Source organism: Lepisma saccharinum, chromosome 11, assembly GCF_977018435.1.
Source record: "Lepisma saccharinum chromosome 11, izLepSacc3.1, whole genome shotgun sequence".
Taxonomy (NCBI): Eukaryota; Metazoa; Arthropoda; class Insecta; order Zygentoma; family Lepismatidae; genus Lepisma; species Lepisma saccharinum.
Window position 1 is genome coordinate 67755626 of NC_139239.1, and position 24457 is coordinate 67780082.

The 24457-nt window shown below is 36.5% G+C and overlaps 1 protein-coding gene across 3 annotated transcripts; it reads right to left on the reverse strand.

Annotated features, from left to right (window-relative positions):
- LOC145994887 (A-kinase anchor protein 7-like) lies at positions 1 to 24167 on the reverse strand. Of its 3 annotated transcripts, none has more exons than XM_083131338.1 (8): positions 24047 to 24167; positions 18938 to 19356; positions 13451 to 13618; positions 12390 to 12526; positions 11789 to 11891; positions 6274 to 6447; positions 5767 to 5914; positions 1 to 2186 (listed from the first exon to the last, which is right to left on the reverse strand). In XM_083131338.1, exons 2-8 carry the CDS (start codon positions 19280 to 19282, stop codon positions 1873 to 1875), a joined length of 1389 nt encoding a protein of 462 aa, XP_082987464.1. In that variant the 5' UTR covers positions 19283 to 19356; positions 24047 to 24167; the 3' UTR covers positions 1 to 1872. The 3 variants fall into 3 exon arrangements, with proteins under 3 accessions (XP_082987464.1, XP_082987465.1, XP_082987466.1); XM_083131339.1 differs by lacking the exon at positions 24047 to 24167 and adding an exon at positions 23949 to 24014; XM_083131340.1 differs by lacking the exon at positions 1 to 2186 and adding an exon at positions 2974 to 3292.
- Positions 24168 to 24457: the final 290 nt, after the last annotated feature.

Consider the following 24457-nt stretch of genomic DNA (forward strand, 5'->3'; position numbering starts at 1 on the left):
TCAGTTTCAACATGAACTTTATTCAAAATCCACAATATCAGATAAAATAAAATACAACACGATAATGCAGTCTTATTTGCTATAAAATATAATCAACATAATTTTAAAATAAGTCTCTCACTGGAAAATATAAAATATATATTCTTTAAGAAAAATACACTCGCAAATTTTAATCCAGAAAAGAATGGCAATACAGATTCTTTCTACTAAGTTGTAACTATTTGGAAACTTCAAAAAACACCATGTTCTGAATGTTTGTCGTATTAATAGTAATTTCCTTTATTACACTTCAGATCTTTGTTTAACTATCACAATATTTGTATCACAACTTATTGTTTTTACATTTTTTAAAAAATAAAGAAAGGAGGATTAATTTATAAGCATTCTATTGCAATTATAGCACAAGTCTTCCAGTCTTGTTTTAAAATATCTAATGCATTACATAAGAAATAATTGTAATATTAAAATAACTGTCACTTAATTACGAAATTCACTTTTTCCACACAATACTGGTACAAAATTCAATAAAATTACATATTTTCCATAATTTATAGGACAATTTGACTCCATAATAGTGTTGCACAGCATCCCTTTGCAATTTTCTTAAAAAATGTAAAGCTTCTGCAGGATGCAAAGTCGGCTGACAGGGAGATTCTAGAACTCTAGATCACTGTGTTCTTAATAGAAAAAGTTCCATAAGGAAAATTCTTTATCAAACTACATTCCTATTTAGAGACTAAAGCTAACTTCCTAATAGATTCTACCACACACAAATGTTACTCTATGACATTTAACTTGACTTAAACACTCCGTACAGCAGTTTTCAACAGTGAAGAATGCAGCAAATGTTACAATAAGTTTTCCTTTATGCCACAGCCCACTAACTTAGGTATCTCGGTAGAAGTGTGCCAGGACAGGCAAAGCGAGCAAAGGCCAAGAATTGCCGGTTCCTGAACACAATGTGACAACCTTTGCATTGCAGTTTTACCAAGTCCAAGCACCAATTCTCGCTCCAAAGGGAAATAAATATTGACGTTATTTTTGTATCAAACACATATATAAATATGTATATATTAGAAAGAAAAACTGTAAAATAAGATCCAGGGTTCCCACTGACCTGGAAAAGTCAAAGAATATTTTAAGAAAAAAAGTTTTCAAAAACCTGTGAAAATCAGCTTTTCTTGCTTGCTTGGAAACTGAAAATACCTTGCAATTTTCCTCCCAACAGGTTTCTTTTGGGAGAACATTTCATATAAACATGTTGTTTTACTTCATTTTTCATCATTTATTTCAACGATGTGTTATAAACTTGATTCATTTGATTAAAATTAATTTAAAAGCACCTAGAAAAAACAGGGATTTTTTAATATTTCTTAATGGTGAGAACCCAAATTGTTGTAAAACTGCAAACAAATGTAGTCTTGAGCAGGTGCAGCACCACCAATATTGGCCACAGTGAAAACTCCACCTACATTCAAGAGTAGGCCCACTGCTAATTCACACTTAATGTAACTGAACCATATCACTACATCATTACATGCATTCACATGGAAAATACATACAGAGATTCAGTTTACAGCCGAGGCCTGAAACCTACATGTGCGTATCAGTAAGGTGTGCCTCGTTAATTTTCCTCACCATGCAAGCACATTGAATACTTACAGAAATATCTAATTCTCAACTACGCTACACTATGCTTCTATAAATATACTTTCTCTAAATAATCTCCTGACAAATGCACAGACTTAGACTTTCACACTCTCGAACACCTTTACTCAATGATTTCCGTGCCTGATTCACCCACAGTGTTGGTAGAAATGCTCTAGTATAAAACTGGCTAACTTCTCTGTATAAACATACAAAATGATGAATCTACCTCCCATATGGCAATAGCCTCTGGCAGATAGAAAGGAAGGTTATGCCTGCGGCTCCAAGCATAATTAATGACTTCAGAAACTTTGCAGTGTTCTCAGCATATACTGATGTTTCATCAGAGCTATTACTGCCTGATGGTTTATCAAATAATTGACCCAGCTTTTCCTGAGTCATCGTGTGGAACTTCCTTTTAATTTCAAACTTGTGGCCCTTCAATTCTTCTTTTGATTTGTCCAGTTTGGGAGCTTTGGGAACTTCAACAGGTTTCTTACAACAGTCTGCATGGTTGTCCAATTCATTAGATGCAACACCTGAAACAGTAAATAAACAAATTTGGTAAAGTAAATGTATACAACTAATACCAAAACCAACTTAAGAACAACACACATCATTAATAGTCTAAATAATATTGTCTATTGTCTATTGTCTGGAATTAAGTACAAGTCTGATTGTGTCGATTAACATCTACAAATAAAACTCAAGTCTTGACAAATGGAAGTCTACTTAATGAAATGGAATTGTACAAAATATTGCTGATAAATAGTATATTTTTGTATTTGAAATTATATTTCTTGGTTTGCATTTGTGTCCTACACCATGGATGTGCGGTCTAAAGCATCTGGCATTGGGCTCGGGATGTACGAAGGTTCGAGTCTTCTGGGAAAGCATAACAACTTTTCTCCTGAGATTTCGGCCTGTGTATAGGACTAGTGATCATCCCTCATCATCCCTACGCTAAAAAAAAGTAGCGTAACCCGGTCATGGAAATGTACACCAATGACTGGGGGTTCGTCGTGCTGACCACGCTTCACACTGTAACTGGTTGGATGATCTACCACCTCTGTTGAGGCACGTGGGAGTGAGGCCGGCAGTCTGTAGATAGGCCCTGGCCCTCACAGGCTGTTGCACCACAGGTTATTATTATTATTCCTCCCTTCATAAATTAAAAGGGCATTCCTCCCAGATAAGTTACATCAAAATCTGAAATTCACACTTTTATTGCCTGGTAATCAGGAAGTCTCTTAGAATCCATTCAATGCAGCATGATTCCAAAAACTTGTGACATTGCTCGTCGTAGAGAACCCACCCTTAGATTTTGACAGAATTCACTGAACCCTCTTGGGTAATGGTTATTAATGGAAAAGTCAATTAAGCAGTTCACTTATTGGTTTATTATCTGAACGCTGAATGATAATAACTACAATGCTTAATGTGAATTTTGTTCTTCCTTTGGCCTCTTGAGGATATTGCCGCCTTGGCCTCAACTGATGGAACGACACGTGTTGCAGTTCTCCAGCCGCTACTTATAAAGTTCTGCTGCCCCTGCCACCTGTTGAACTTCTAGTCTCCATATCATTTTGGAGGCTTCCAGTAGGTTCTGGGAAAGGACATGACATCACGTCAATGCTTATTTCCTCTGAAATCAACATACAGGTTATGAAAACAGTGATAATTTTGGCTTCAGGACACTTCCAATTAACCACCTCCTTAATGGATATTTACTGGGCTGTATTTTTATATCTTGGACTTGTAGAATTTTTAATCCAACTAATGTAAAAAGAATTATTGAAAGTCTTAAATTGTAGAAATTAGATAAACTTTTGTAAATATGTTTCTCTTTTAACGTGATGCTGCTGTAACAATTAACTCATTATTAGAGATAAAACACAGGTTTTACTTATGTGTGACTTGTAAGGTGCTCTCTACAAACCTAAGTATCAGGTCCGTCCCCAGATCTTTTTTCAGGGTTTTTCAATAAAATCACATTAAAAAGGTAAAAAAGAAAATTAAAAACTAATAGAAAATGTCTAAAAGGATAAAAATCTGTTCATTAGAAACTGCTCATAGCCACAGCTGTCTTTCATGTCACTGCTTTACTCTACGTGTATGCAGAGCAAAGAAGAAGGATCCGGCGACAGAGCTGAAATGTTGGTTTGTAGAATGAACCTTATAAGCCATATGCAAGTAAAACCTGTGTTCTGTCTCTAATAAATAGCAACTGTGGTTATGTGAACATTTAATAAATTAATTGAACAATTAACTAATTTAATTCTTGTAGTCGTAGTTGTGCAAAATCTTGGAGCATGAATTGGATGTAGATCATATGTGTTTCATTCTTTTCTTACAATTTAATTAGGCTTTAGTTTTATACGTACAAAAGTAACATACAATAAGAGTTCTACTGAAATATCCACATAACTGAATAGTTCCTTCGGGATCATTTTATGTTTGTTTAATAAAAAGTTAATATTGTGGACTATAGTATATGCTGTAACTGAAATAACACACAGTACTTTTACTCCTGACTATATGAGATAGTTTGATGCACTAAAAACTAATTCATCTTCTTGTTCTACATTATGAATACCTAGGGGCATGCATATTTCGTTTTTAACGAAAAAACGAAATTTGAAAAAACACATTGTGGTGTTAATTTTTCATGTTTTTGAAAGGTGTGAGATGCATTTTGTGACCATATTTTGTCACGAAATAATGCGAAATGACATCTGACTACCATGCTCAAGGTCCCGGGTTCGATCCCCGGCCGGTTCAAATCCGGGAACTTTTATAACGATGGAAGCGGCCCCGGCGTCCACCCAGCGTCGAATAACATGGGTACCTGGGGGAAACCCTGGGGGGTAAAGGCGGTCAGGGGCGTGATGCTGATCACATCACCCCACTCACGACCGGATCAAGAAAGTGTGGGGCGTTACCCCCACACCCCCTATATGCCTTCATGGCATGGTGCTATGCACAGGGGAACACTTTACTTTACTTTACTACAAAAAGCGAAATTAACTCTTAAACACGAAATTCAGGGTTTATTCACCGACATGACACCTTCTGAGGTCTGAATTATCCTGAGAGTTATGCAATTCCCGGAAAATTGATTAATTCTGCTGTTAATATTGAAGCAAAAATGGACTCCTTTACACAGAAATAAACTTAATGCTCTGGTAACTACATAAATGTGCTATTAGAAGTGAAATGTTAATTGTGTGGAATAAGTGTAGTTTTTAAATCAAATTTAGGATTATGTTCACAATTTTAAAACCAATATGTCTTTTTATATACCACTTTTCATCCATTTTTTCACCGCTATAACACCGATATTTTATTTTATTTACTGCTTTTGAACCCGAAATTGACTCCGTTTTTGTACAGAAATTTTGCTTTTTTATTTACCAAAAATATGTGCCTCTATGAATACCTGTTGATAACAGGAATACAATAAAAAACCAACACACACTAACGTGTTAAAACTGCGATGTTTCGTGGGTTTTTAACCTGAATTGTCAATGAAGGAAACAGAGCAGCTCAGTCTCTTTTAACTCATTCCCTATTTTTTATTCCCTTTTACACTGTTCCTGGCTTATCCATAGATAAACATTTAAAGCCTACCCCTGTCCCCTTTTTGCACATATTGCAACATGCCATGAATGCATGTTGAGGAAGTAGAAAACCACACAGTCACAATCTGGGTTGTTTGTGGAGGTGTTGTCTTTAGCACCATGCTCTGGCCACCCACAGGTGCCCATTTATTAGAGACTGGGTAAACAAACCCTAGAGGATCATCCACACCAGGATTGAACCTGGGTCTCTGACTCGACCATCACCGCTCTTTATCAATAGATAAGGGCATAAAATATAAATATTTTAAAAATATATGTATGAACAAAAATGCAGAATTTTAAATTAATTAACCTTGATTTCATAGAGCACATTAGATTCATTTTTGTTCCTTATTATTTGTGTCACTATTAGTAAAAAGGGTTCTAAAAAGTTCCGGAAAAAAAGCTGTGCGTATTTTGTGTGTATGTGTGTGCATATTTGTTACTGAAAGGTTATAATCCAGTACTCTACTTTCATGGCTTAAGAAAATCAACTTACCAAATCCAAACTCTTTCTCACATTGATAATAGCCATTGGCATCTTTCTTCTTGTTCATGGCCAGAAGTTGTACATTATTAACACACTGCTCTCCAAAGGACATGTCCACCATATCCGCATAGATGTTCTTGGGTATTTTTGCTATACCCTGCAAGGACAAAAAGAAGTTCAAAATCCATTTCTTGATATAAGTTTCATAAACATATGTTTACGTAAATCTAACACCTGTGCATTTTTACTGTGCTCTGAAGGCACATACTGGCATGCCACAAAGAAAAATGCTTTAAATCCGTGTGGAGTTCAGTACATATAATACTGACATGAATGACAAGAGCCCAGGTTCAACCCCTGGTTGTCACTATTTTCGTAACTACTCGATAGACTAAAATACCCTGAACTGTTCATTTTTGACATCTCTTGATTTTACCACTTTCATGATACAAGAAATATTACATTCTTAAAGATCTTTAAACTGGTATTGTTTCCTTGAAATGAAAGTGTACGCACCTTTCTTCTGAGCATTTTGTAATCCTTGGATAACTTCATGATTGTCAAATGAGGCTTAAATCCCTTCCTGTCTTGTAGGTTCAGTCCATGCTCTTTGAAAGAAGTTTCCATGCTCTCCGCAAGCTTCTGGAGCCTCTGCAAACCTTCTCCTTTTTCGATCTTTGCAAACAAAACCTACAGGCAATAATACAAATCAAAATAACAGCAAATGCCTAATCACAAATAAGTGTAACACATGTGAAATTATTACACAATAGCGAACAAATTAGAAGTTGCAATGAACTTTGTGTGTGTGTGTGTTTCATTACATGAAAGTGGAGGACTTTTGTTTTTTACAATATTCAAAATTTTTAAAAAAAAAGGAATTGTTTTACATACTTAAACTTTGCCTAAACCTACCCAATTTGAAAAGAAAACACTGCACATATGGTTGATTGATTGATTTGTTGTTTTAAGTCCACTTTATGCACAGGAAGGCTAATCAGGACTGGACGTACAGTTTAAAGTGGGATCCGAACCACTGTGCCTCCACCAGGTATTGAGTCACTACATCATTGGGGAGGCCAAGACACATATGTCTTTTCTTATTTTCAAACTAACCATGCTTTCTTTGTGCATGAACTACTTGCAAGAACTTTTATTGTTCATTTAAGTACATAGGATTAGTTATTATCGATTGATTTGGTTTATTTTACTTTGTTTTCCTGGTTAATGTTGAGGATGAGTGGTAAGACGATGAAATTGATAGACACTCACAAAGATCACCCTTGCCCAGGTCAGGATTTGAGCCTTGGAGCCCTTGCATTGTAGTGTGCTATGCTAACCAATGCCAGTAATGAGTCGACAGTAGCTATTGAAAATAATCCCAATTTTTAAACATGAGAGTACAAGGTTGGGCACAAAAAACTGGTCCCCCCTCACCTCACTTGGTCTGAACTAAACCTTCTCCTAAATTAATGAGCATCAAAATAAGAAGACGTGCAGCAACGGAGCGAGGGAGAAGGTGACATGACAAGATGGAGAGAGTAGTGGAATGTCCAAATGTAGAAGAAATAATAGTTTGAGATGAAATGAGTGAGAATGACAACATCAGGTGGAACAGTTTCTCATGCCGAACCCTGTGTGATGAATTACGAGCAAAATTAGATTAATAGTTTTAATATTGAGTTTAATACCTTGCTGAGGAAGGCAATTACTAAGACACTTCTTGGAGAAGTTCTACAAAAATTTAAAGTTTTTACCCCACCAATAATGTATATTCAGAATGCTTCATTAGCCCACCTTAGTCATATCTTTAGATTGCAGGGTGCCCACAAAATTTGTGAAGTTAAATTTCCTGACATTTCCTGAGCAGATTTTTAAAAAAATTCCTGACTCGCACACTATCCAATTTCTTACTTTTGCAAAATATTTTGTTTTCTTTTACATGCAGCCTCCACCATCCCCCTAGCTGCCCAACTCTCACGTGAGTAGCAAATTTTTTATTACTTAATTACTTTTTATTAGTTCATTACAATTCAAAATACAATAAAATTACATGAAAAAAGTTTTTACTGAAATATTTTGCAAAGGGACTGGTTAAAATAACCCAAATTTACATTTTTTCCATCATGAACATGTTACGCTAACAACTACAACACACTTATGTGAATAAATTCTATGTATATATGCAATGAATATTAGACTATTAGAAAAATTGAACAATATCACCAGAATGAAAACAGAAGTTTTAACAATGCCCACAGATGTTAATTTTGCAACTTCCGCAAAAGTTTGATTTTCTGAGAAAGTTCTTGCTACATTTCAGATTTTTGTCTCAAGTTCTTTTGATATCTTCCAGTTCCTTTATTTCATTCATGACCTTCCTTTTTTGGCAGAATTATTCTCTTCTGTTTTCTTAGTGTTACGTTGTGTTTCCAAATAATCTTCATATCACCTCTGAGCAGATCGTAAGCATTTTCTGTGTGATAACAATACTACGGATACCTTTGCAATTGATAACAGCATCATGCACTCTCCTCAGTGCTATGATTGTATGTTCGCATTGGTTTTCAATAAGGGCAGACTTGTTGATTGAGAAACCACCCTCAATTGTAGCATTTCCGTGGGAAAATATCAGACTCAACTTTATCACTTTCCACAATGGTGAGTATTTTTGGTTGTTTCAAAGAAGGGAAGCATAGAAATCATCGAGTCTGGCAATTCCTTGCTCGTCTTGTAGATATGTTTCAAAGTTTTGTGAAGAGGATGTTCTGGCATCTTTACACAGTAGTGAGTACTCTTTTTTTTTGCATTATCTGCGAGGTCCTCTGGTACTCTGTTAGCTTCGAACAAACAGTGAAGGAGGCATTTGAACTAGTGCAACCAGTGATGTGCACTGAGGAGTAGCTAGTCTAGCAGAGATAGATCAATCAATCTCAAATCTCTAATTATTTTCAAATCACAATATTTATTGTATTGTTGAAGCCACAATTCATATGCAACACTTTTTTCTTAACGCACTTCTCGTCCCTTGGTGCGTTCAGCGGGCAAAACTGGTCTAGCTCAATCCTTTTCCGCCTCACAGTTCCAGGTAGAAACGGGTTTCCGAAGGGAAAGGTAAGATTTCTGCCTCTACCTCCCTTGGCCCCTTGCCCCCGCTCCAATGGTTGAAAGCCCGTGCTTTCAGGTCCTCCAGTCTATCTCCTATAGGACAGATAGGGGATTGAATTCCCTTGGCATCCTTTGTAAATCCTCTAAAGAACTAAGGGAAAATTTTTCTGCAGTACTTATGTTCTCTGTATTTACACTACTTTTTACACGTTGTATGTACAATATGTATGTATAACATGGGATGTACTTTTATTATTTATGCAATTAGAACGTCTTATGTGCAGACAAAAAATTTTATCCTTTCTTTTTTTTTCAAATATGGAATATATAATGATTAAATAACAAATTTGCTCACGCTCTCTCTTGCTCTTGTTTTAGTAGTGTTTTATTTAAATATACTAATCTCTTGACCAATAAAAAAATGGATAAGCTAAACATTCATAAATACGGAAGTACTTATTTGGGCAAGAGAACTCGCGTTCTAATTGTTGTTGTTGGTTTGGTTTATTTTACTTCGCTTTTCTGCCACATTTGGTTATCGCGAAAATGAGGATGAGTGATGATATGATGAAACTGATGAAGGGACCTCGCAAAGAACAATTCAGGCCGGAATTCGTGACGAGCGTGCATTCTTGTTCCTATGTGTCGTACTCTGCCTGCAGTGAATAATGAAAAAAATAGAAATGAAAAATGTATCCCAGAACTCAAAAAGCCAAATGAATATCATTGAAGAAAGTAGAAAAAGGTGTGTTTTGTTACCTGTTTATCCCCCATCGCTTTTTCTAGCTGTATAGATTTAATCGCAATAAGTAGCTAAGAGCTTATGAAAGTCGTGAGGGACAATCATAAACAGTGAATTCTAGGATCCTGATTTCACACTGCCCTGCAGATGCACTGGGAGGAAATTATTTGTATTTTCTTCTCTCTTCCGTTGCTTTACCTAATTTCTGCCATGACGATGAACGTTGATTAAATTAAACGGGTGAAGAGTGGTTGCAAAGAAACACTCATGCAAAGGCCGGGGCTCGAGCCCGGATCCTTCAGTAACGAGATCGTGAGATGGGGAAATTAGGAAAATGAAGCAATGCAAAATTTTTGAATAAACGTTAGTCATATATAAAGATGGTATTTCAAAAATTCAATTGAAAATTACTACTCAGGAAAAATGCAGTTTGCTTTACCGATACCCACCTATCCGAATGGTTAGTGCCTTCCTCTCATCTTTGTTGTCGGCCGACCTCCGTGGGGGGAGTGCAAGTGGTCCAGGATCGGTACCCGGTGGAGGCATATAGTGGTTCGGATCCCACATTAAACTATAGGTCTAGTCCCGATTAGCCTTTCTGTGCATATAGTGGACTTAAAACACCAAATCAACCAACCGTGGAGGAGTGGTTACCACAGCGCGCTACGACACCAGGAGTTCCGGGTTCGAACCCCTACCTGGACATGGGTGTTCTTTGTGTTTGTCCCTTCATTAATTTTGTCGTATCATCTTTGCGATTAACCAAATGTGTCAAAAAAGCGAATCAAATCATTCATTGATTGATTGTTTGATTTGGTTTATTTTACTTTGCTTTCCGCCATTTTTGGCTAATCGCGAAGATGATACGATAAAATTGATGAAGGGACACACTACACAAAGAACACTCATTGCCAAGCCGAGATTCGAACCCGGCATCTCTGGCTCAGTAGTCAAATCAAATCGTTTTTGATTTTTGAAAGTGGGTGGGAGTTACGTGTACAATTTCTTGTAGTCATTCCTAACTTTGCAATTATTCCTGTCTTTGACGTTCTTCTTTTGGAATAATGGGCCCTAAGATTGGGGGGGGGGGATTATGACCCACACCAACTCCCGTTGGGCACGCCACTCATTGCTACCCAAAGTGTCGACGTCACCGCACGTCACTGAGTGCAACCAACCTGTGATTGTTTTAACATTACAGAGGGATCCAGAGAAGACAATCCTCTGACTACCTTATATCTCAAGGGGCTTCTTTCTTTCAACTTCTCAACCGTAGTTCTCAAAATATCTGGCATTCCTTTCGGAACTGCAACAATTCAAGTTCAGTTGCCTGAACTTTAGGAACTTCTGGACCTGGAAGCCGACATCAACTTTATTTACAGGAAGCACGTTTTCAGCATCATTAAGGTCAAGTGACATGAGTGTACTTACAGTGGGAGCTGATTTAAACTTACTTGGCTCATAAGTGATCTCGTGAGATTATGGAATTTAGAGAATAAATACGGAGCCAAGGGACTTGCAGATTGAAAATGTGTCAAAAAAGACTGACATTCAGAACAAAGTGTCTTGAAAAAAGACAACTTACATTTGATAAATGTATTACTAACCTGCTCTGCAACAACTTTGTAAGGCTTTGACTTTACCACTTTTACTTTTTCATAAATTTTCCTGACCCAACGGTAGAATTTGTACCTTTTCCTGACTTTTGACCACATAATTCACTATTTTCCTGTCTTTTCCTGACAAATCTTGAAATTCCCGATATTTCCTGCCTGTGGGCACCACTTTCACAGCAACATAAAGGAAGCCTGAATACACGGATAAGTACTCGTAACAGAAAAATTCCCTTGTGATAGAAATAATACTTGTAACAGGAAAGAATTAATGAAATGCCAGTTCTTACATAGTGTTACAAAAATTTCCACTTAACTTACTTTATGCACAGTAAGGCTAATCTGGAGTGGACCTACAGTTTAAAGTGGGATCCAAACCACTATGTGCCTCCACCGGGTTTCGAACCCGGGACCCCTTGATAATTTCTGCCTAAGTAAGCTCTGAAGTTCACATCATAAACTTTGAATACAGCACGAGACAGAGAGGCTCTTTCTGTTTTCAAAACTCCACTTTCTCAGATAAACATCTAATTGAGGAATAATGAACATGCATTATACTATAACATACCGCATTTCCAAAAGTTCCTATCCCTTTGAAATTTAGGCTCACCGGTATTGATTGGAAACTTTCCTTGAAACTTTCTGCACAAGCTGTTAGTGCTTCACGGGCCCTACAAAAATAGTCATAACAAATAAAAGAAATAATTTCCAAAATTAAAATGCATGTCTCTTTCAAAGATGCACTAACGTGGCAAGACACCAACAAGCAAAACAGACATGCACTTGGTTCCAAAAATATACCTTTCTATGAAATTGCATGAACAACCTTTGGAAATTAAAATATTGTCATGATATGTGAAGATCACAAACCTATTGTAAAATTTTCATATGTGTAGAATGAAAAATTTATAATACATGCTACCTTTACCAAATATTACAAGTGATAATACAATAGCAATGTTACTAAGATCACAAGTCAAAACTTTCAATCAGAAAAATCATAATCAAATTAGGGGTAAGCTTACAGCGATGATCACATTTTTTTTTTTTTTTTTTATTTTGAACCTTATCACCCATGACTGATTAAAACATGTTTCGACATTTGTATGAAACTTTTCTAAAAAAAATGTCAATCTTCACATTAAAATAATCCTGTTTCATAGACTTACTTCTTTACATGTTCAAGGTCTGGTAGGTGAGTCACAAACAATGTCAGGTGAAGAGTAGGCAGTGAAATTAATGCTGACTGATACTGTGGTTCCCTTTGCAAGATCTTCTCCTGCACCGATCGGACAGCATGGTGTATCTGTTCAAGGTAGAAAATATTTACACACAGAGCTAAACAAATATTCTACATGTACAGAATTTTTTTTTTAGCATTTTGCTCTATTGGGCCATGAAGATTGAGTGTATAATGCGGGAAAATGTAAAACAGGGGTGCTACTAGTATACTTCTATGTAATAAAATTATAGATGTTAAGTAAAGCTTTTATTTTGTTGAATTGGCAATGTTTCAATACTCTCACAGTATCAAGCCATGTATCTCATATTTGCAACAAGTAACAATGCTTAGCTTTTACAAATATTAGTAATGATAGTTTAAATATAAAGCAGTTGTTGGTAACAATTAAAGAACAGTTCTTTAACTGTTACCAACAACTGTTTGGATTTTATAATTTGATTTTGGTAAGAAAAAAATTGAATATTAATGTTAAAAAACAATAATTTCAATTAATACAGAATCAGTTTTCATATTATAAGTACAAGCAATGAGCGCCATTAAGAATGAACAATGTGAAAGGTCATTTTTCTATCAATATCAATTTTGTACAGATCTAAAATCTAGTAATATATATATGTTCTATTTTTTTCAATCTAAAGGTCCCAAAACTCCTAAATTTCTTTCAAGGTTTTTAAAAAATATTATTATTATTATTAAATTAAGACTACTGGACAACAAAAATACATAAGCCTCTTATTAATTCGAACAGATGATTATTCCCCTTGAAACCAATGTTAAAAATTCATATGTAATTCGAATCTTCGAAGGTAAGGTCCATTGCATGTTAATTATTTTTGTTTATACTGTAGTACAGTAGTTTTGCTTTATTGATTTTCTTTTAATAATGCATGTTTTTGTTAATTCGAATATTTTTCATGTCCCCTCGGAGATCGAATTAAAAATAGTCCACTGTACTTGTCAATAAATAACAGAGAGAACTAAACTAACCTGTGGGTTGGAAACTTTAATTCCAACGAAATAATTTGGTCGAGTTATCATCTCTTTGTCAGTCTTCTTTTGCTTTTTACGCCGACTCTTCTCCCTCTTTTTATGATTTTCTGTACCAACTTCAGGCAAGGATATTAACTGCAAACCTTCATTCTCCTCAAAATAATCCTTCAAGAGTGGAAAGGCAGATAAGATAAGTTTAATTTCATAAGATGTTTGCATGCACATGCTGTGATAAATGATATGTCAATGTGTGTAAGAAATACACTGCAATGCAATTATATAATCACCTAACGTCATATCTTTGGGGACTTCAATAACACACAGTGATAATGAAGGTATTTGATATAATTGTTCTTGCATGCTTAAAAACTCATCAAGTGCAAACAATGATGAAGCAAATATTTTTCAAGTACTTCCTTAACCTGTAACGGGCATGGTGTGGTTCCTGGGACCAGCGGCCTAGAACAATGCTCTTGTTCTCATAAGCAATAACACGCACTTCGCTCTCCTTTTCGGTAGCTACATATTTTGAAATATCAAGTACCCCCCCCCCCCTCCCCGGTGCCATTTCGCTTGCAGTGTTTTAGTTTCAGAGCAATAGACACTCGTGGGCCCCATAGACCACGTGACGTCCTTTGCATAAGTCTTTCGGTATAGAACATGGTGCGAGAATCAGATTTGACAATCTGTCTTTGAGTGGAAATATTCTTGTCACACTTGACGAAGTTAGAAGCGGAAGTGATTTCTCAGATCTAGAGTCTGACAAAAGGGATAATGAAGCACTTATTTCCAATGACTATTGCTCCAATCAATGAGCTTTCCCCCTCATTTTGACATTGTGCAAAATATGATTTTGTTTTCTTTGGGTCACTGCAAGTATGTTCTGTGATATTTGAACAACTAAATAATTTTTTGAATCTTACAGTCATATGGCAATGTATTTATAGAGCCCTTTACGAATATGTGACAGAGTGTTGCAGCGTTAGATAAACTGAGTAATAAAAACAGCAATAACGAAAATAGTGGATAAAAGTTTATCTTAATTTCATGGAGAAGGTCCAAAATACATGATAATTTGTTAAAAAGTTCGCTAATGTTTCGATAACTCTTAGCAATAGTAGGAACATGTGACGCCCTTTGTGTTAAAATCTGGCACAATACCCATTACGGGTTAAAAATCTATATTGTCTTTTGTCTATGAAGCGTAATATGTATGTAGCCTGTAAACTCAAACAAGATTATTAACAGATAACATTTGTTTATGTTATTATAATTACTTCATGTTATACTTGTGTTAATTTGAGGCAAGCTCATATCAGTTTGAACCAAAACTGATATTCATATTGATTTTTACTGATACTTGGCAGATGAAGATGTTCAGAATATTCAACATTAATACATACATATTTCAATGCAACTATACCATGCCAATTTACTATGGTTTTGCATTAAAATATTAATAGGTTCTCATATGAGATATCCAGAATATTAAAATATTTAATCATGAAATGAATTTTGGCTGCGAGTAGGGGTGTGCGGGACAGAATTATTTTTGTCGGGATGGAATTCTTTTTAAAAATCCAGACATTCAGGATGGGAAATGTTAAAATTTTCTCGACATTATGAAAATCTCAAATTCTAAATGTTATTTTCCCTTAAGTGACTGTTCTTTGCATTTCTGGAATGAAAACTAACAATTTCCGAGAAGTGTAGACACTTACAATGCAGAAAACATCGAGAATTAACCACTTCTAAAAATGACCATTTGGAATTTCCTGACTGTTTGAGATCCCGAAAAGTTGGGATTGGGATGGGAATTTCCCCCCCCCCCTCCGATCCCAAGCCCGAATTTTTGGTATTCCGCACACCCCTAACCATGAGTGTTCTTCAGTCTATCTTTGAGCACTGTTGGTTCTTCAACTGTGGGAACATTTGTGAAGAGGCTTTCTACATCCAAGCTGACTAGTGCATCATTTTCATTGTTGAGTTAGTGATACAAATCGTTCAGTTTTTGATGTATGAGTTACTGTTGCCAGAGAGAGGGATGAATATTTGTAGTATGTGCTTGGCAAGTGGCAAACTAAATAGACTAGACCTAACTATTGGATGAAGGGATGTTTCTGATTTGTGTGTTTTACGTAATCCATATAGATGTGGTGGTTTACTGTAGTGCGATATTAGTCTTTTTGTCAAGTCCGCCATGTTATTTCTAAACTTGTTGATGGTGCTGGCAACTTTTTTCTCAATGTTGGGTGTCAAATTCTAGTCTAGTCTACGGTAATTATAATTATCATTAGCTTTTCAGCAGTGTCCATCATTACTGTTGCATTTCCTTTATCTGCTTGGACAATATAGGTGGGTCCTTTCTCAGGGCTCTAAGTGCTAACATTTCTGATTTGCTTAGGTTTAGTTTTGAGAATTTGGCTTTTTTCATAGCATCATGAACTTGCCACTTATAATCTTACCCTTGGTTCAAGTTTAGGTATTGTCGACTCAACTGCTGTTATGATATCTAAGTTGGATAAGCATATTGGGGTTATAACTAAGCAACATTTTTACTTAGGACTTGAGTTTCTATCTGTGTTAATGTCCAACTTGACAAATTTACTACTGTCTTGGTACATTCTGCTTTGAGTGTAAGGTCATGACACTGAGATTGAATATAATCTTGTAGGGGAAAAAACACACTCACTCTGATAAGTCACAAAATGTGACAGATATAAATGGTTTGGCTGTATTTGGGTCTAATAATCAAATGTTTTCCTATCACGTTTACGATCAGTGAATCCCCTATGTTCTTCAAAAATTGTCATTTTCAATACACACTTTTATGCAAACTGTGAAATGTTTGTCCTTTTCTTTAGCTTTATATGTGAAACAGAACTGAAGTTACAAATTGATTTTGTGACTTAATACTAGAGGCATATTATGTGAAAGCCTGCACAATAAAATTTGTTCCATATTTGAGAGAAAATTAATTCTATAGTTTACATTTTTCAGTATTTGAATGGCGCACTCTGGCATACAGCCTCCCCCCTACTTTTGTTTGTGTAATGAGAAAGAACAAATGAGAAATGTTGTGGCAATCAAGATCAGATTCTCAGGATACAGCACTGCACATTACAGTTCTTCCTGCAACACATGAAAATGTCTACCATGGGCCTAAAGACATGTCTGGACATGTTGACTTAGACTTTGCTCCATGAGTCTATGAGGAACACTGTCTTTTCAAACATCAATACCATTGTTGTTTGCAAGGAAAATTAACAATGATCACACTCCAGCCTCCTTTTTGTGACTCACCATTATGCCAACACCTCTGTTTTTCCACTACGTAAAAGAACAAACGAGGACATTTCCATGCATGTGTTGAGGCCAAAGGGGAATATTTCCAATATCTGTTGTAGGAAGAACTGCAACATGGAAAGTGGTGATTTCACTGCAAAGTAACTTTATGGGAAAATTGTATTATACAAGGTGTCCGGCCTAGAGGTATACAAAAATATATGCTTATAAAGAAAGAACTATACATTTTATGTTGTTGGGTAAATGCTAAATCGATAGAAAATCTCCCCGAGATTTGATCGTCACCATTTCAAGGTCAGCACCGAGTCGTATAGATCGTGCATGAGCACAAATGTTCAATGTGACGTGCTCTGGCAAGTCTAGCAACGTACGCCTGACAGTCAACATGTTGACGCCACAACGAAAGGTGCAGTGTGTGCTATGGTTAGCAGAGTTCAAATCAGCTTTTTAGGATATTTTCCAGGTTGTGAAATCAAACTTTCCGTTTCTTATAGAGTTTTGCCCCACTGATAAATGGACTTACTTGTGGGAGGGTCCACGTTTCATTCTCTTCTTGCACGCCGCTGAACACGTGTTACTGATTTGAACTCTGCTAACCATAGCACACACTGCACCTTTCGTTGTGACATCCACGTGTTGGCTGTCAGGCGTATGCTGCTTGACTTGCCAGAGCATGTCACATTGAACATTTGTGCGCATGCGCAATATATACGACTCGGTGCTTACCTTGAAGTGGTGACGACCAAATATCGATTGCTCTATCGATTGAGCATTTACCCAACAACATAAAATGAATAGTTCTTTCTTTACAAGCATACATTTTTGTATACCTCTAGCCCAGACACCCTGTATTACAACTTTATTATGACATTAGAAGTTGAACAAAGATAATTTTTAAGGAAGAAAGAAGGAAAGAGAGAAGGGAGAAGGTATGAGTAAGAAAATGAGGAACGAAATGAAGGAATGCAAGAAGAGAAGGAAGGAATGAAAGAATGAGAAAAGGAAAAGTTCTGGACTGACTATACTCAACAAAATGTCAACTTTTCAAGTAGATATTCCAAATCCTTTTACCACTCATCACCAAGAAAACTTCAAGCTGTATTTCACATGTGAAGTCTGGTGTTTCCGCGTTGCGAATTTGGATGTTTTCCAATTAATTTTGAAGGCCCACTGCCTTAATTTACTGAAGATGCAGCACCTGGGATGGAGATGGTAGAACATCACTGCTTTGTTTGTTCCTGGGCAGCGGTAGTTCCATTTTCTTCTGTCTGGTGTTTCTTGGTTTGTGTCATCTATTGTGCTTTCCGCTTGCTGGCAGTTGTTGTGGATTCCATCGTCTGACGGCATTGCAGGGTGGGGACTGGCAGGTTGGGTTGTCTGCTGCATTGTGTTGCTTGACACGATTTGGTTTGTGTTCCTTGGGTGGGTGGAAGGTGGTTGGGCAAAGGGACTGCATTTTTTCTTCTTGTGGTCTTGGATTATTTGAAGAACAGGGTGCAGCATTGGATGTGCTTGTCCATTGTCTGGTTTCTGTTGGATGATGGCATGTGTTTCTCTGATGATGTTTTCCATGAGGGAACTGGTTGGGTGAAGTATGGATGTAGAGGAGATGGGAGTGGTGGTATGGAGGTACTGTGAAAGGCCCAATCCTGGTGTACCTTTTTTGGCACCTTTAGCATGTTCCTCTTGAACAGTACAGATGGTTCTGCGGATGAAACTGCTGTGGCACTTGTAGAGGCCAGGGATGAGAGTTTAGGTAGGTAGAGTCCAACCCCCTTTTACCCATCAAAGAAACATGAACCACATTGCACCAAGCAGCACAATGCAGTAGACAATCCAACCTGCCAGTCCCCACCCTGCAATGCCATCAGACGATGGAAACCACAACTACTGCAGCGAGCGGAAAGCACAATAGATGACACAAACCAAGAAACATGCACCAGAGGGGAGAAAATGGAACTACTGCTGCCCAGGAACAAACAAAGCACTGATGTACTACCATCTTCATCCCAGATGCTGCATCATCCTCAGTTAATAAAGGCAGTGGGCCTTCGACATTAATCGGAAAACATGCTAATTTGCAACATGGAAACATCCAAACTTCACGTATGAAATACTGAAACTGCATTTACCGTATTCATCAAAATTCAAAATGTATGTTTAAATAAAATCACTTACGCCAGATATTAAGAATATATCTAAATTGTCATTTTGTTTAGCTTTCTTTGCTGCTTCCAATGACACAATGGGGTCTTCAGATTTCCTTTTCTTTGTGGAAATGTCCTCCCCTGACTTGTGATCTTCTGTAACAGCATCACTAGCCTCTTCAACACTGTTACTACCTTTTAGTTCTTCTATTTCTGCACTAACACAGAATTCGTTAATTTCGTTGTCTTCTGCATCCGATGCAAGTACAGAGTGGAAAGTGTCATCTAGATCAGTACTTGATAGTTCATTGCAGGAGCTGTAACCTTCACTCTTAACTGGGCTTGAGAGATTGGCTTCATCAGTAGCATTTGCCATTATGATTGGTTTGCAACACTGACGCTTAAATCATAATGAAGACATCTCTTCATTGCTGCTTTTGGCTACTAAACCTAAAATAAAAAATACATTAGGTAAATGTGTTTTCATACTACAATTTCATGAATATTAATTCTACGCAACTTTGAAATGACCATTTTAAAAACAATCGGTAACAGTATGGTATAGTGAAAACACATTTCGGGTCATTCCATGCAAACCATCCAATGGTGATTGCATGACCATTTTAGAAAATTTTCATTTTTAGTACATTGGTTTTGATATCTAGAAACATGTACAAACCTATGTTAAAAAAAAAATATTGTCTTTAGTTCTCCTGGGGCAGCCATTTTTCCAACATGGTGCATGGCTTTTTTTCCTCATGTAGCAGTATATAGAAACCTTAATATCTCAAAAAATATTAACGCTAGAGACCTGAAACAAAATTCATTTTGTAGCTAATGAAGTATACTTCCTATGATATTCAGGTATGTTTTGCTTGAAATTGCATCGTAAGTACGAAAATTATGGTGGAAAATGGGGTAACAATAGTTAAAAAATTGCATTATGTGCCCCTTTTTTACAGCATGGGCTCAAACATGGCCGTTCATTGAATTTTGACAGTTTTCGGGGTTAAATATCTCAGACGGGTCCCCTTTAAAAATTCTGAAATTTGGCACATAGGAAGCCCTTCATGAACCTAACTCACAGTAAAAATCTCAACTTTTAGATTCAACTCGTTTTGGTCAATATGAGGTAACGTATGTCACCTAATTTCTGACGTTGCAAAGTAAGGTTAAACTACATTCCATACTTAGAATAATGAAGTATTTTCTTTTTCATTTTTAAATTTGGGTTAAATAAAGGCTCAGAAAATATAGTAACATAAGGTTTTAATACTTGACTTACCCTAAATTGAAATTACAAGGTATGTACAACCTTACTTTGCAACGTCCGAAATTAGGTGACATACGTTACCTCATATTGACCAAAACGAGTTGAATCTAAAAGTTGAGATTTTTACTGTGAGTTAGGTTCATGAAGGGCTTCCTATGTGCCAAATTTCAGAATTTTTAAAGGGGACCCATCTGAGATATTTAACCCCGAAAACTGTCAAAATTCAATGAACGGCCATGTTTGAGCTCATGCTGTGAAAAAGGGGTGCATTTCTAAGCACTAATATTTTATTTACAGATACCCTGCAGGTAGGTCTATGCATGAAAAAAAAAATCAAGCCTAAGACTAAACCCCTTCATTAAAGAAATCGGGCTTAAAAATGCAATTTTTTAACTATTGTTACCCCATATTCCACCATAATTTTCATACTTACGATGCAATTTCAAGCAAAACATACCTGAATATCATAGGAAGTATACTTCATTAGCTACAAAATGAATTTTGTTTCAGGTCTCTAGCTTTAATGGTTTTTGAGATATTAAGGTTTCTGTATACTGCTACATGAGGAAAAAAAGCCATGCGCCATGTTGGAAAAATGGCTGCCCCAGGAGAACTAAAGACAATAATTTTTTTTGAACATTGGTTTTGATATCTAGAAACATGTATAAACCAATGTACTAAAAATGATTTTTTTCTAAAATGGTCATGCAACCATTTTTTAAAAAATTGGTTGATTTGACATGGAATGACCCTTCTTCAAATTTACAGGAGAAACTACTTACGGAATTGAGTTTCTGTAGACTTTTGGAAGGTCGCGGAAATGTTTTCTCCCTTCGTTCAACTTATTCAGCTGGTAAATCATGTATTTTTCAACATTAATGTATCTCGGATGCACGATAGCTCTTGCCACCATTACAGTCGACTACGTGAATCAAATGTTCCGTGTGTTCGATTATGTAACCCCATGTTAGTGTAGCAACCATGTGGTAGTTTTACAAGATAACGTGTGAGCGGTTTTTTTTTTTTTTCAAATTTAATTATCTATGTTTAATATCTAAGAAACTAAAAGTTAAAATATACAAAACAGTAATTGGAACGACTTGAGATGACCAGACCGATCTCCGATTTTCTTCATATTTGGCTTACTCACTAATTGAGGCCTCCTAATCACGAATCTGAAGTTAAAATTTGTCGGAAACGTCTAGAAATTTCAAAATAAGCGAAAATAAGGCGTTAGTTTTCGGAATGGAAACTGTCGATTTTGGCGAAGTTTTTTGTTTCAGAACCAAATATATATATATATATTCCTGATACTACCACGACACCAAATTTTAACTGTTTGCCTAACCTAACCGAACTAACCTAACCACGTGCCAATGGTTCGTGGAGCTAGCGTCAATGGTTCGTGAGGCTAGCGTCAATGGTTCGCAATTTCTAGATGTTTCCGACAAATTTTAACTTCAGATTCGTGATTAGGAGGCCTCAATTAGTGAGTATGTCAAATATGTAGAAAATCGGAGAGGGGTCCGGTCATCTTAAGTCATACCCAGTAATTTTGCCTGTAGTAGTATATGGGTGTGAAATTTGGTCCCTTACATTGAAAGAGGAACATAAATTGAGAGTTGAATTGATTTGTTGTTTTAAGTCCACTTTATGCACAGTAAGGCTAATCGGGACTGGACCTACAGTTTAAAGTGGGATCCGAACCACTATGTGCCTCCACTGAGAATCGAACCCAGGACCCCTTGATTACAAGGCGACGATGCTACCACTGCGCCATCGGGGAGGCCATAACTTGAGAGTATTTGAAAATAAGATTCTTAGGAAAATATTTGGACCTAAAAGGGATGAGGAGTCGGGTGAGTGGAGAAGGTTACATAATTTAGAACTACATAATTTGTATTCATGTCCAGATATTATTAGAATGATTAAATCAAGAAGACTTAGGTGGGCAGGCCATGTGGCACGAATGCGAGAGGAAAGAGGAGTTTACAGGATTCTTGTTGGGAAACCTGATGGTAAGAGACCTGTAGGAAGACCAAGACGAAGATGGAGGGACAACGTTGAGATAGACCTAAAGGAAATCTGTAGGGATGGAAAAGAGTATATAGATCTTGCTCAAGATAGGGACAGATGGAAGGTCTGTGTTGTTGCAGCCATGAACCTTCAGGTTTAAGAAGGCTAACCTAACCTTCCGTGAATGGTTTGTGGATCAATTTTCGTTTAAAAGCCTTCTGTGAATAGTTTCTGCGGCATTTTTCGGTTAATAAGTGTTACTGTAGCAACCACACTGTAGTTTTACAAGATGACATGTGAGCAGGTTTTTTCTTTCAAATTTAATTTTCTATGTTTGCCTAACCTAACCTTCCGTGAATGGTTTTGTGGATCAATTTTCGCTTAAAAACCTCCTGTGAATAGTTTGTGCGGTATTTTTCGGTTAATAAGTTTGGAAACACTGCATATCAGCTGACGATACACAACGTGAGTCAAGATTTGCCCGTGAATTAGCAATGAACAATAAATGGTACTAGTTTACTATCCTTCGGACAGATTTCTTCATTTCTACAGAAGAAACTACTTACCATAATAAGTTCCTGTAGTATTGTCTAACATCGGGAAGGAGTTTTGTGTGAAATTCAGGTAAGTTTTCCGTATCCTGGAAATGGATTTCTTCAAATTTAAAAGTTTGGGGGCAGGTGACTCCAGCCATCTTCTAACATGCCTGTAACAGGGAGTCTATAGAAAAAGCCGGGGAGCCGGAGCGGAGCGTAGGTGGGGCCGCGTTAACGGTTGGGGGCGGTAGGTCAATTAATTACCCCAGGGGTGAAGCCCGGAATCGGTGGGAAATTTGAGTCAAAAATTTCAAACGAAAATAACTTTTTTTTTGTTTAAATTTCGCACCGATTCCGGGATGGATAGCCCCAAAAACCATTCACGGAATGTTCCGCGAAGCAGATAGGTAAGTACGAATGCCAAAAATTGACGAAACTCAGAAGTTATATGTGTCCGAAGGTTAGTAAACATTTACCTGCATAACAGGTAAGTACAAATGTAAATAATTAGGAAATGAACGAGTGAAATTTGTTTTCACTATACCATACTGTTACCAAACAATCCAACTGTATGTACTTTGAACCGCTCCCTCTCAATAATATAAGAGTTATCAAGTTACAAGGATGGTTTGCAGGGAGGGAACTTGATACTACAGGCCTTTCGTTTGGTCAGATTTAGTTTTATTTAGATTTACTTTGTAGAAATTAAGCATTCGGAATGTACAGCAACCCTAGTCAAGGCAGGACAATAACCAGGCTTTGCTGTGATAAATTGAACAAAACTTTTAAAGTGGTCAAAAGTATTGGATACTCGATTTATACAGGTATGCAGGTGTTGCTTTTTCCTTTTTATTGCCGCTTTATTTACACATTCCTTGTCAGTTGCAAGCTATTACATAGGTCTGCTCTAGTAATTTGTCCAAGCTACCAATATATTAGTTACATAAACTATTACCATGTCACATTGAGAGTCTATAACCCCAGAAATACGTTAAAATGGGATTAAATCCAAAATCGTTAATTTACAGTCTGCTACCGGAACATCTTAACCACAGGAATAATATCAAAAAACCATGTTTAATATCGACTCAAAATACAATCCACAGTGGATCTTACTTAAGATCATTAAACATTCGGAACCGTTACATATAAAAGTTCTAAAAATGTATAGGCCATGAAAGAAACAAACCAAAATATACCCTTGAACATATACATACTTCCTAAATACCTGCCGACAGCTGACAAATCTTTATGTAGGCACTATGTATGTTTTGTAATACATAAAAATATGTATGCCCTAAGATGAATAACTTACTTGTACTGCAAAGCAATTCAAAACTATGTTAGAAGATTTCAAGTTATTTAATATGATCAACATAAATTCGTTCATCGTAACAAACTTACGCAGACCACCAAAAAAACAACAAACTGCGATAGCGGACAATTTGCGTCTTCGAGTTGGAGAAACGGAATGATGCCTTTTGGAACGTTTCCTTATCAGGATCATTCCGATGAAACTATATACTTGTCTCTATTATTGCTAATATAAGTAATTACATCATAATAATTTGAGCTCATACGATACATAGAACATACACAAGAAACGATGATTGAAAATATTGATGGGCAACTTGCGTGCACCTATCTTTGAATCTGACCGTACGAATACGAAATTTTGAGATAGATGTGAGGGAAATTTTAGGGACAAAACGGGATTTTTCTTTCG

Bases quoted from the DNA above. Each gene is read 5' to 3' on its own strand.
- LOC145994887 (XM_083131338.1), bottom strand. From the start codon at position 19,282: ATGGCAAATGCTACTGATGAAGCCAATCTCTCAAGCCCAGTTAAGAGT. The intron at 11,892-12,389 runs GTAAGTCTATGA...CTATTTTTGTAG, and splicing joins GACCTTGAACATGTAAAGAA to GGCCCGTGAAGCACTAACAG. The intron at 5,915-6,273 runs GTGCGTACACTT...TTGTCCTTGCAG, and splicing joins ACAAAATGCTCAGAAGAAAG to GGTATAGCAAAAATACCCAA.